This window comes from Pantherophis guttatus, chromosome 4 (genome assembly GCF_059756535.1).
Source record: "Pantherophis guttatus breed Tessera chromosome 4, ASM5975653v1, whole genome shotgun sequence".
Taxonomy (NCBI): domain Eukaryota; kingdom Metazoa; phylum Chordata; class Lepidosauria; order Squamata; family Colubridae; genus Pantherophis; species Pantherophis guttatus.
The window spans coordinates 31,328,181-31,340,806 of record NC_142066.1 but is presented as its reverse complement, the minus strand read 5'-3'; the positions used below and the strand labels follow the sequence as shown (position 1 = coordinate 31,340,806).

Here is a 12,626-nt window from a genome sequence, read left to right as displayed (position 1 = left end):
GACTTGGACACGACTTAATAATTGAATAACAAAAAATGTACAAAGTAAGTAAAATATAAATAAAATCTCATTTGGATTTCTGGGACATTATGGCTTCTTAAACACACAATCCTTCTCCCTGACCTACGAAATCAAAGGTGTATGTGAATACAGGTAGTCAACTTATGACCACTACTGAGCCAACATTTCTGTTGCTAAATGAGACATTTGTGAAGTGAATTTTGCCCCATTGTACAACCTCGCTTGCCACATTTGTTAAGTGAATTCCTGCAAGTTGTTACGTTAGAAACACAGTTGTTAAATGAATTTTCTCCATTGACTTTGTTTGTCAGAAGGTCACAAAAGAGGATCACATGATCCTGGGACATTGCAACAGTCATAAACATGAGTCAGTTGCTAAGCATCTGAATTTTGATCATGTGACCATGGGGATGCTGCAACGATTGTGTGTAAGTTGAGGACTACCTGTATTTTCAGCTCTTTCCAAGTGCCTTGTAGACCTGATAATATCAATGGAATGGAAGCGAGTAAAAGTTTTGGCCTGTTTAGGAGGATTAGTATTAATCAGTAATAATCAGTTTTCCTGATTATTATTAGAAGAAAAATGTCGCTTTTCAGAGTAAGATGAGTGCCATAAAATAAAATAAATAAATACATTGTGCAAAAAGTTGCATTTGGCCTTCCAGTGATCCATTAAAAATGTAAATGTCAAAAAACTGGCCGGATAAATTATGGTGCTGAGGATGGGTAATATACGAAGCAGCTCTAAGGTTGATGCTCTCTCAGATAAGGTTGGCAGAAGAAGAGCCAACCAAAGTTGTTTTTTTTCTACTTTACAAACAGCATGGAATGTGTCTTCTACTTGTAGCGGCTCTTCTCCAATTAATTGACTAGTCAAGTAGGGCTAATTACCCCAATTTTCTATCCATTTTCTGACATGGGATGTGAATAAACACTAAAAGGAATCAACAACTCCCCTCCCCACCCTTTGCAAGTAGGTCTCATGGGACCATTATTGTCAATTATACTGACATAAGCTTTGTCTGCAGAGTAATGACGCACCCAAATCCACGTTTCTCCCCTCTATAAAACTTGGGTTCCTTCCTGTCTGGGGAATCAGAGCTCCAGCAATTCAACAAAGACATGAAGGTATGATTCCTCTGATCTATAATTTCAGGAGTCAGGAGGTCTTGGTTGGTTGGTTGGTGGGTGAGGGTAATTCTGGCAGCAGCATTTATGTGGCAGATGGAAGGTTTGCTAACTGTTTTTTAAGGTGGGCATTTGACAGAAAAGAGTACTGAAAAAAGTCTTTAGCTATAGAGTTTCTACCTGTTGTACTGCTGTTCGGTGACTCAAGAATCCTATTAGCTAAATGTCTTGTATGCTTGTATCTACCAAGCATACATACCATGTACCTTCAGGTATGTAAACAGTCTCAAAGCATTTTGATGAAATATTCTAAAACTGTAGAACATTTTCAAGATTGTGGAGTGAAGGCAAATCTGAACTACAGTTAATTATCATGCAGGATAGAAATTTGATGGGTTTTTTTATGCAGAGCAATTTTCCAAGTTGTTTTACCCAGATTTTTGACTGCTTATTCACATTGTATAAGGTCAGTGTAAAAATAGCAATTTTCTTGAGGAAGTATTAACCATGTTTTTAGAACTAAAATAATCCATTCTGAACTGCAAAAAACTGAATAATCGCTAGATAGCAACATAGAGACAGAAAATATGCTTTGAAGATACAAAGCATATTTTCTGTCTCTATGTTGCTATCTAGAGATTATCCAGTTTTTTGGGGTTTTTGGCAACTTGATAAGGTGGCCTTAACGGAAATGCAATTCCCATGTTTTCTAGCATCTGATGTGATTGTAGGTTATAAGAATTATAATTCAGAATACTTGTAGAGCTATGATAAAAGACTGGGAGCGGCATAGAAAAAGAGATATTCTTTTATAGAGTTCACACAGCACCCTAAGCCAAACTTTGCTTAATCATGGTTTACTGAATAAAATAGACCATAACTGAATTCAGATTTTGGTTCGCTTTGGTTGGCATGTGTCTATTATCAACCATAGTGACAATATAATTTCAGATAAATTGTTGTGTGTTTATCAAAATTTTAAAAAAACCTGCTAACTTTTAAATATCAGAGGTAGTAGTAAAACCGAAGAAAATATTATAATCCTATTTTCCTACAAAGGAAAAATTTATTAGCAAAGAAATATCATGTGATTGGAAATTAGCCTCTTTTCTTTGGTTCTCTTCTTTCCTCTATCCAGATGAAGACTTCTTGGCATATCGTTTGCTTTTCTTTGCTCTTCTGTGCACTGCTTGGGGACTGTTTTGGAATTGCGTTTGTGGTGAGTTGGATCAGATCTTCCAAATCTATCTTGTCAATTTACTGGGGGAGAATTAGAGTACCAACATCTGACTCTCACCGTCAGAAGGAACAAGATGGTAAAGGCAGTGGTTATACCATGGACAACGGAATTTCAGATTGTGGATTTCAGGTCTGAATGCTCCATGGTGTTGGGTGTTTTTCTAAGAGTATGTATGATATGTATGTTTTTTTAAACCTAAGTATGATTAACTGCACCAAGAATATCTGTACTACTGCGGCATTTCCATCCAATCGGTGAAGGGGAAAATGGAGTCTGATTTATTGTGATCCACACAAGTGTTAGTCAATCGGAAAAGTAGGTTGGTAGCAGCCCACAAGGAACTTTCTGTCTCAGTACTTTTCTAGCTGCTAGAGTATGAGAAGATTTTCACACCATCCCTAATTTCATGACCTTTTTGAGAGGTTCTTCCTCAGAACAAATCATAGGTGTGTTTGATAGCTACCTAGCGCACAAGACAATATATCACTCTGAGAAAATACCATTCAGAATATGTGAACACCATTTTACCATTAAAATCTGAGAAAGGACAGAAGAATACAGAATAATAGAGTTGGAAGGGATCTTGGAGGTCTTCTAGACCAACCCCTTGCTCAAGCAGGAGACCCTATACCAGCGATGGCAAACCTTTTACTCATTGAGTGTCGAACAGGTACACACTTCAGTGTGTGCGTGCTATCCGCACTAACACACATTTCCATCTGCGCATGTGCACAGGTTTTGCACAGGCCTCCCCTGTGTGTTGCGTGTGCAACCACACCATTTGCACATGCGACAACTTTCGTGCGGCTCCCCACTGGGTTGCGTGTGCAATCACACCATCTGTGCATGCGCATGGTTTTTGCGTGCACAATGCATGCAAATGCCATCTACGCATTAGCGCGCTGTGCGCAAGTGTTCACACATGTGCAGGAGAGCTCCGAAGACCAGCTGGGTCCCCTGAATTGCACACATGCACACTGGAGGTCTGAACACCAGTACGTGCGTGTGCGCATGCGCTGCTGCAGGTGAGTTGGGAGACAGCTCGCGTGCCCAGAAAGATGGCTTTGTGTGCCACCTCGGGCACGCGTGCCATAGGTTTGCCATCATGGCCCTATACTGGGGTGAAATGCTCCTGGTTCAGACCGGTTCGGCTGAGCTAGCAGCGATGACGGCCGGTGGTTCGGAGAACCGGTAGTGATGGTGTCTCAAGGCTCCGTGCACCCACCCAGTCATTGTTACTTCCTGGTTTTAACCAGGAAATATCCTGTTTTTTACCCTCTGCACATGCGTAGAAGGGTCTGCACATGCGCAGAGGGTCAGCGCATACACATGCACTTCCGAACCGGTAGGGAAGGTTAGTAGATTTCACCCCTGCCCTATACCATTTCAAACAAGTCACTGTCCACTCTCTTCTTAAAATCATCTCCAGTGATGAAGCACCCACAACTTCTGATGGCAAGCTGTTTCTCTGGTTAATTGTTTTCATTGTTAGGAAATTTCTCCTTGGTTCTTGGTTGTTTCTCTCCTTGATTAGTTTCAACCCATTGCTTCTTGTCCTGCCTTCAGGCATTTTGGAGAACAGGTTGACCCTCTCTTCTTTCTGACAGCCACTCAAATATCGGAACACTGCTATCATGTCACCACTATTTCTTCTTTTTACTAGATTGGACATACCCAAATCCTGCAACCGTTCTTTATAGGTTTTAGCCTCCAGCCTTCTAATAATTTTTGTTGCTCTTCTCTGTACTTCCAAAGTACAGAGACTTTAAGACTTCCAAAGTCTTAAAATCGTTTTTGTTTATAATGAGGTGACTAAAACTGTATGCAGCATTCTTGGTGTTGTCTTACTAAAGTTTTATAAAGCAGCATTTTTCTTGGTTCAGATGATAGGACTTCTAGATATTTTCTTGGCATGTTCTACTTTTCTCTCAGATCTAGAAGGTATTGAACAAAAAGAAACAGAACAGTGCAAATTTTCTCCCTTCTGTGAATGAATTTCTCTTTTTCATTCCTTTGAAGTGAAATTTTGCAGATCCTTTTTTTATTATTTTGAAGAGGAAAAGTTGCTCTCCAAATCATGGATTTTTTCCTCTTAAACTTCTTCTCCTTTCTCCTAGTCTAAAAATTGATGCAGGATATAATCATTGAGCGGATTAAATATCCAGCCAATTGGTTTCTCATGCCACTTAACATTTCATCTGAACTTCCTTCCAGGAAGTCACTAAAAACATTATTTTTAAAAAAAATTCCCATAAATTAAATTTTGTTATTCATGAGAATTTACGTTCCTGTTATAGATTAGGACGGTGTTTCTCAACCTCGACAAATTTCAACTGTCTGGACTTCAACTCCCCAGCCAGTTTTGATGAAAAGAATTCTGGGAATTGAAGTCCACACAGCTTAAAATTGCTGAGGTTGAGAAACACTGGACTAGGGACTGTCTTAAATTTTGTAAAACTTGCTCTGCTATTAATTTGACTTTTTGGGGAGGAGGGGCAGATTATAATCCAGATGAGGCGGATGCAAGTTTAACATCAGGTTTCCTACTGTTCCTTCTGTAGCCCAAGGACAAACGTGGGTGGACCCTGAACAGTGCTGGATACCTGCTGGGACCCCGTAAGTTGATTCATGATTTCACAGATAGGAGAAAACAGGGATAAAGTGAAAGTTGCATTAAGGTCACAGGGGAAGAAATTCTACTGAACCAAATGATATTTCCTTCTAAGGCAGCGTTTATCAACCTCAATACCATTAGGATGTTTATTTTATTTATTTATTTAATTTATTTAGTTTCTCAAGCATGTATGAGTAAACAAGTATAAGTATGAACATAGCATATAAACATACTAGTTGGATGCCCGTGCTTCGCTATGAAATTATGTGCTCGGGCTTGATAAATTGACACTTACAGCCTGAAACTTAATATGGAATGTGTAACTCCATAGCATCAGAGTGTGTTAATATAATGCAACTGGCAGTGGGAACAGAGAGGGAGGGGGAGTCCCTGCCCGGTATTCATCTGGCAGGCATCCTGTCATCTGAGAGAGTTGAGGGGTGTTTGGAAACTCAAACAGTATTTGCTGTGTGAGCAAGGAGACAGGAAGGAGGCTGGGCGTGGCTTAGCTCAACTGTTCTGTAGTAAAGCTGCTTGTGCCGTGAAAGTAAAACTAAAAGTGAAACTCCTCTCCTCTGCTTGTGTTTTAAATTTGGAACAGATTTCTTTTGAGGTGGGGAGGGGAAGTAGGACTCCTTAGCATCAGAAGGCTGTTTGGAAAGAGAAACAATGTTTGCTGTGTGAGCAAGAAGGAGACAGGAAGGAGCCTGGCCACGGCTTAGCTCAAGTGTTCTGTATTAAAACTGCTTCCTGCTGAGAAAGTAAAACTGAAAGTGAAACTCCTTTCCTCTGCTTGTGTTTTGCATTTGGAACAGATTTCTGTTCAGGTGGGGAGGGGGAGTAGGACTCCTTAGCATCAGAGCATGTTAATAATAATATAGGAAATACTAATGCTCTGATGGTCATTTTGAAAAATCCTTTCTTATTAAGCACCTAGAAGCCAAGAGGAACATACGTGGCAAATTTCAAGTTTGTAGGCTTTACAGTTCCGGAGATTTCATGATTACAGCATGAGTGGTTTTCGCTTTATATAGATAAATATAAACAGGTATAAGTATATATATATTAAATGAGTATGAATAAATGGGAACAGTAGGACAAGGATGGTAGGCATGCTGATGTCCTTATGCACGCCCCTTACAGACCTCTTAGGAATGGAGTGAAGTCCACGGTAGACAGTTTAAGGTTAAATTTTTGGGGGTTTGAGGATGTAACAACAGAGTCAGGAAGTGAGTTCCAGGGATTGACCACTCTGTGGCTGAAGTCATATTTTCTGCAATCAAGTTTTGAGCAGTTTACTTTGAGTTTGTATCTATTGTTTGCCAGTGTATTATTGCAGTTGAAGCTGAAGTAGTCATTGACAGGTAGGACGTATGCATACGTATGTTTGGACTTCAGTTCCCAGAATTCCCCCATCCAGCACAGAATCAGAATCATAAGGCTGGAAGGGACTGAGAGGGACCGAGACTTCTACTCTAACCCCTTGTCCAAAGCAGGTGGGGGTGTCCTCATACCATCTTCTTGGACAAACGGTTTTCCACTCTTCTTGATGGAACACCTACAACTCCAGGAGGCAAGCTGTCCCATTGCTTAATTACTCTCATTAATGGTGTTATGGCTGAGAAACACTGTTCTAAGGAAATATGTATAGCATCGTATTATCAGCAGTGAGGGATGGGCCCCTTGATAACTCCCTAAAAAGCAGCAGGTGATCAGCGTTACTATTTCTGGTAACCCTTAGTGGACCTTTGCTCACCAAGACTGAATGATGAAGTTTTAAGGATCTGTTTGTAGATAAGAGTGAAAAATGGGAAGGAAAGATACTTTAAGAGAAGAAGGTGATAAGTTGTTTAAACTTTATACTTGTGATTAAGGGGGAAGTAATGTCTATATATACTACTTCTTCATCATATTATTATTCTCTTTCTTTCTTATATGTTCTTTCTATTTTTCTGTAATTTCTATTTCTTCTTTTTATCCTTTTTTGAAGTTTGTAGTAGTTTTTAATCTGTTTAATTGTAATAATATAATAATTAATAACACAATCTGGCTGTTATAATTGGTTCCCAGACTGATTAGATTCAGCATAGGTAATCCTTGACTTAGGACCACAACTGAGCTCAAAATTTCTGTTGTTAAATCACATGACCATGGGAATACTGCAATGGACATAAGTCCGAAAAATGGTCATAAATCACTTTTTTCAGTGCTGTTGTAACTTTGAATGGTCACTAAGCGAACTGTTGTAAGTCTAGGACTACCTGTAGCTCAATAAATCTTGTTAAAGAGAAGTCTGATGAGAATCAGGCTTGAAAAATAATAGCTTTTAGACAGTTAAAATACTATGTTTAAAGTTACAATGGAACTGAAAAAAGTGTCTTATGACTGGTCCTTGCATTATGACTATCTCAGCATCCCCATGGTCACAAATATCAAAATTTGGACACTTGGCAACCAACCTGTATTTACAACAATTACAGCATCCTGGGGTTAGGTCATCATCATTTATGATTTTCCAGCTGGCTTCCAGCAAGGAAAGTCAATGGGGAAACTGGATTCACTTAAGGACTGTGTGATCTGCTTAACTGCAGTGATTTGCTTAACAACCATGACAAAATGATTCTAAAATTGGTTAACAAGTGACTTGCTGAGCAACGGAAATTCTGATCTCAACTGTGGTTGTAAATCAGAGACTACTTATATTATTTTGCTTGTGGCTCCTTCGTGGGAAAAAAAAAACTATGAGGAGATGCAGTGGTGATGATGATGATGATGATGATTATGATGATATCTTCCTCCTAAGAAATACAGTGCTTCCAGATGAAAGCTTCCTGGCATTACTAATGCTACGTACTAATGCTAGTACTGAAATATGAGATGGAAGACATCTCTGTCACATTCATTGTGTGAATGAAAGAAAATTGCATGATACAGGTCATCCTAGACCAGTGTTTCTCAACCTTGGAAGCTTGAAGATGGGTGGACTTCAACTCCCAGAATCCCCCAGCCAGCGTTGCTGGCTGGGGGATTCTGGGAGTTGAAGTCCACCCATCTTCAAGCTTCCAAGGTTGAGAAACACTGTCCTAGACTTACAACAGTTCATTTAGTGACCATTCAAAGTTACAATGGCACTGAAAAAAATGATTTATTATTATTTCTTACATTTACAACCATTGTAGCATCTCAGAGCATGGTTTTCTGTGATCCAGATTCCAACACTTGGCAACTGACTCAGATTTATCAAGGGGGTCATGGGATCCCCATGGCAGCCAATCTCATTGTACACACGTTGTGCATTGACAATAAAAGGTTTGAATTGAATTGAATCCCCTTTTGCGACTTTCTGACAAGCAAACTCAATGGGGAAGCCAGATTCACTTCAGAACTGTGCTACTAAGTTAACAATTGCATCGATTCATTTAACAACCGTGGCCAAGAAAGGTCGTAAAAATTAATTAAAAAAAATTTTTTTTTGAGTAAAATAAAATTTACTCAGCAAATGTTTCACTTAGCAACAGAAATGTTGGGCTCGATTGAGGACTCGTAAGTCGAGGTGTAAAAGCTTCATCTGGAAGTCTCCCAATTCGCTTCCTTTTCACCAAATTCTTTGTTTGCTGGCTGCTGGCAGTGGGGTGATTATAAAACGCCACCAGGCAGTCCCTCTTGATTTCATAAGCCCGGTGCAAACCATCTCTTTTTTTTTTCATGTAACCTGCAGCACTTCTTCCCTCCCCCCACTCTCCTCTCCCCAAAGCAGATGCCCACCAGACGTTGCCTGATAAGGGAGCTGTGGCTGGGAAAAGAGATGCTGTGGAGGATCTGTATTCTTTGGGGCAGGATTCTATTGGTGAATATCCATTAGCCGGTTTTTCTGAGCTTTCCCTGAATTTCCCATTATTTAACTCAGGGGTGTCAAACTCAAGGCCTGGGAGGCCGGATCCAGACCGCGGGGTGTTTAGATCTGGCCCATGAAGCCACCTTGGAAACAGCAAAGGACCAGCCTGCGGTGCCTCAGCCAGTGAAATCGGAGCTTGGGAGGGATGCATGCGATCCTCCCGGGCTTTGTTTTCACTGGCAGAGGATTGCAGGAGGCCGTCGCAGCCAAAAATGGAGCTCAGGAGCCTGTTTTCACTGGAAGAGCACTTGGGCCACCCCCAACACGAGTGACGTTGAGCTGGCCACCCCCATCCTGGCCATGCCCACCCCAGCTCCCCAAGGTCAAATACAACCCTGATGTGGCCCTCAATGAAATCGAGTTTGACACCCCTGATTTAGCCCTTAATGCCGTTTCCTCCCTTTTTCAGCACCTGTTCTGCAACTTCCTGATTATGGCATCTTCCAGACATTGATGGATTTTCTCTCCTACCTGAATCTCCGAGGTGAGAACACATAAGAGGGTCTTTGAGAACGAAGGAGAGGGTATAACGCACTGAGCAGCGGCCTTGCTTAGCAATGGACATTCTGGTCCCACTTGTGGTTGTAAGACGAGGAGTACGTGCCACAGCTGTTTTGACTTGCAGAAGAGAGTGGGAATGCTCCTCCACAGAGCATCTGCCTCTATAACATTTGACTGGTGTTTTCTAAAAGACTTCCTATATACATTGCTCTTATGGAAGAGTGTTACTTCTGGTTTTTATACATAAGGGATTTTATTTGGGCCCATTTCTTACTGTTTTTATTACTTGGGGATGTTGTCTGCAGGTAGTCCTCAACTTACAACAATTTGTTTAGTGATCATTCGAAATTACAACAGCACTGAAAATAGTGACTTATGACCATTTTTCACACTTTCAATCGTTGCAGCATCCCCATGATCATATGATCAAAATTCAGATGCTTGGCAACTGACTCCTATTTATGGGCTCAAGGGATCAGCTTTTGCAAACTTCTAACAAGCAAAGTCAGTGGGGAAAGCAAAGTCATTTAATAGCTGTACTACTAATTTAACAATTGCATTGATTCACTGAACAACCGTGGCAAGAAAAGTCATAAAATGGGGTAATATTCACTTAACAACTGTCTTGCTTAACAACAGAAATTTTGGGCTCAATTGTAGTCGAGGATTATATACTTCTGGATGCTGCTTATCACAATCTCTCAGGGTTAGCACTGACATTTCCTTGCACTGGAAGACAAAGCTTGCTTATTATTGATTTCTTCCTTCATCCGATGCCCTGTTTTCTCTGTTAGCCTGACTGATAGCAATGGCAATAGCACTTATTTATTTATTTATTGGTTCGATTTATATGCAGTCCTTTTCTGGAGACTCAAGGCGGCTTACAATGCGTTAAGCAATAGCCTTCATACTTTTGTATATACCTGCTTAGTAGGGCTTTCGGCCCCCCCTAAGCGGTGTTCTTTTTTATACAAAGTCAGCTTATTGCCCCCACAATCTGGCTTCTCATTTTACCTACCTCGAAAGGATGGAAGGCTGAGTCAACCTTGAGCCTGGTGAGATTTGAACTTGCAGTAATTGCAAGCAGCTGGTGCTACTTAATAGCACTTTAGTCTGCTGCGCCACCAAGGCTCTTAGACTTATATACAGCTTCACAGTGCTTTACAGCCCTCTCTAAGTGGTTTACAGAGTCAGCATATTTCCCCCAGCAATCTAGATCCTCACTTTACTGACCTCGGAAGGATGGAAGGCTGAATCAACCTTGAGCCAGTCAGGATCAAACTCCTGGCAGTGAGCAGAATTAGCCTGCAATACTGCATTCTACCCACTGCACCACTATGGCTCAAGTCACAAGCATGAAGGAAGAATATGGGGTGAGCAGGAAGGAGCATTCTGGAGGCTTTTATAACATATATCCTCCACACTTACTATTTGACTACTAGACCAGCAATCAAGTGAACAATCATCCGGTCAAGGAACTACCAATGCAGACAAATTAATAGTAAACAGCCTATGCAGGGAATTACCAAGAACACTCCCATCGATACCGACAGGGCAAGCGACTATTATATAAAAATAAGAGCAAACTCAATTTCCTTCTAGCACTGATGATGTTACTTAGTGCGGTAATGAAATGTCTGCAAGAAAACTACCAAGCTCAGAGAGCACCAAGCACCCCACGGTTCAACCCTCAAGTTACAAATATTCTCTTTTGGTGGACCTGAAGACAAGTTCAGTTCTCTTAGGAAAGAGCATTAAACCCATGTCTACAAACCTGTGTTTATCATAAAGGCAGGATAATAAAAACAAATGAATGTTCTTCTATTAATGTACTTCTTAAAAGTACAGGGAAAGGATGCATTGGTATGTACTGTATCATTGTATGTATTACATAATAGAGTTTTATAATAATTTCACAATATGTTTAATTATTTTACATATAGACATGGATTCCAAACAGGGGGAAACTATGTTAGATTTATTCTTATAGCATGGGATATTAAGAGTCAAAGACAATTGGGCGTTACATGGGCAGGACTGAGACAAAACCTCAAGATATGCTTTTTCTTTTTTTAGATCAAACAGTGATTGGACGCCTACCCCTCCCAGTGTCAGAAGAATCGGTGCAACAGTAGTATTCTTCAGCCTGTCTCTTGTAGAGCTGCTTGTAGCATTGCAGTTCCTTCCCCGTTTCACACATGCAGGTGTTGGTCAGATCCTTTGTTGTGTTTTGCCCTCTGCTCATCTAATTCAGCAATTTGCTCAAAAGAATTCACTTCTAATCTAGTTAATCTTCCTGGTCACCCTTTATCTAATGTTGCCATTTATTCTGTAGTTCCTTGTCTTGCACGCCCTCTGTAACCCTCTTTCTTGGGGACATTATTATTCTTTTCCCCAATGCAAACAATTACAGGATATGCAACTATAATGTACTTTCATTTCCTCGTATCCTGATAGCTTCATGTTTTTAACAGACGTTGGCACACTTCTTTGGGATCTGTGTTTTTGTACCTTCATGAGAAGGTCACAAATTGGGGTCTAGAGCATGCAGAAGGTGCCTGTAGAAGAATATTTCCCAACCTTAGCAACTTTAAGATGTGTGGACTTCAACTCCCAAAATTCCCCAGCCAGCATGGGCAACATTTGTGTATCACGATTCACATAAGGAAAAGATTGTATAAACTGTCTATTGAATAAATTCTCTCTTCTAACCTAACTTGCTTCCAGTACGGGTCTGTTTGGCCAGTGGTGTTGCAGTGTGAGTGGACTCATATTAAATCTGAGTTGGTTCAGCGATAACACTAGCAGAAATGATTTGCAGGTGCTCTCTCTCCCCTCCATGAGAAAATTGGCAAGTGGATTGCATTAGTTTTAGTTTACTTTATTGTCATTGCACCTCGTACAATGAAATTAAATGCCATCTTCAGTGTACATTATGCATAAAAAACAAAAACATATCCTTCACATTCTATACAATTGACTTGAAAACCCCTGATATTGCATTAATATTGCACTATACAGTAGAATTCAATATAGTTACTGACCTGGGATAGAAGCTGTTTTTCAGCCTATTTGTCCTTGTTTTTATTGTCCTGTACCGATGGTAATAGTTCAAAAAAAGGGTGCTCAGGATGAGATGGATCTTTAAGAACGTTCTGAACTTTCTTAAGGCAGCGGGAGCTATAAAGAGGGGAGAGGGCAGCCAGTGATCCTCTGGGCAATGAAGT

General features: G+C 40.4%; 1 protein-coding gene across 4 annotated transcripts; it reads left to right on the top strand.

Annotated features, from left to right (window-relative positions):
- Positions 1–1,114: 1,114 nt before the first annotated feature.
- On the top strand, positions 1,115–12,115 carry LOC117669074 (galanin peptides-like). Of its 4 annotated transcripts, none has more exons than XM_034423197.2 (6): positions 1,115–1,149; positions 2,288–2,368; positions 4,951–5,005; positions 8,761–8,850; positions 9,308–9,382; positions 11,476–12,115. In XM_034423197.2, exons 1-6 carry the CDS (start codon positions 1,144–1,146, stop codon positions 11,532–11,534), a joined length of 366 nt encoding a protein of 121 aa, XP_034279088.2. In that variant the 5' UTR covers positions 1,115–1,143; the 3' UTR covers positions 11,535–12,115. The 4 variants fall into 4 exon arrangements, with proteins under 4 accessions (XP_034279088.2, XP_034279086.2, XP_034279085.2 ...); XM_034423195.2 differs by having other exon boundaries at positions 8,758–8,850; XM_034423194.2 differs by having other exon boundaries at positions 8,722–8,850.
- The last annotated feature ends 511 nt before the right edge of the window (positions 12,116–12,626 follow it).

Coding starts and splice junctions, on each gene's coding strand:
- LOC117669074 (XM_034423194.2), top strand. Junction 2,369..4,950: donor GTTTTGGAATTGCGTTTGTG/GTGAGTTGGATC, acceptor TTCCTTCTGTAG/CCCAAGGACAAACGTGGGTG. Junction 8,851..9,307: donor TTTGGGGCAGGATTCTATTG/GTGAATATCCAT, acceptor TCCCTTTTTCAG/CACCTGTTCTGCAACTTCCT.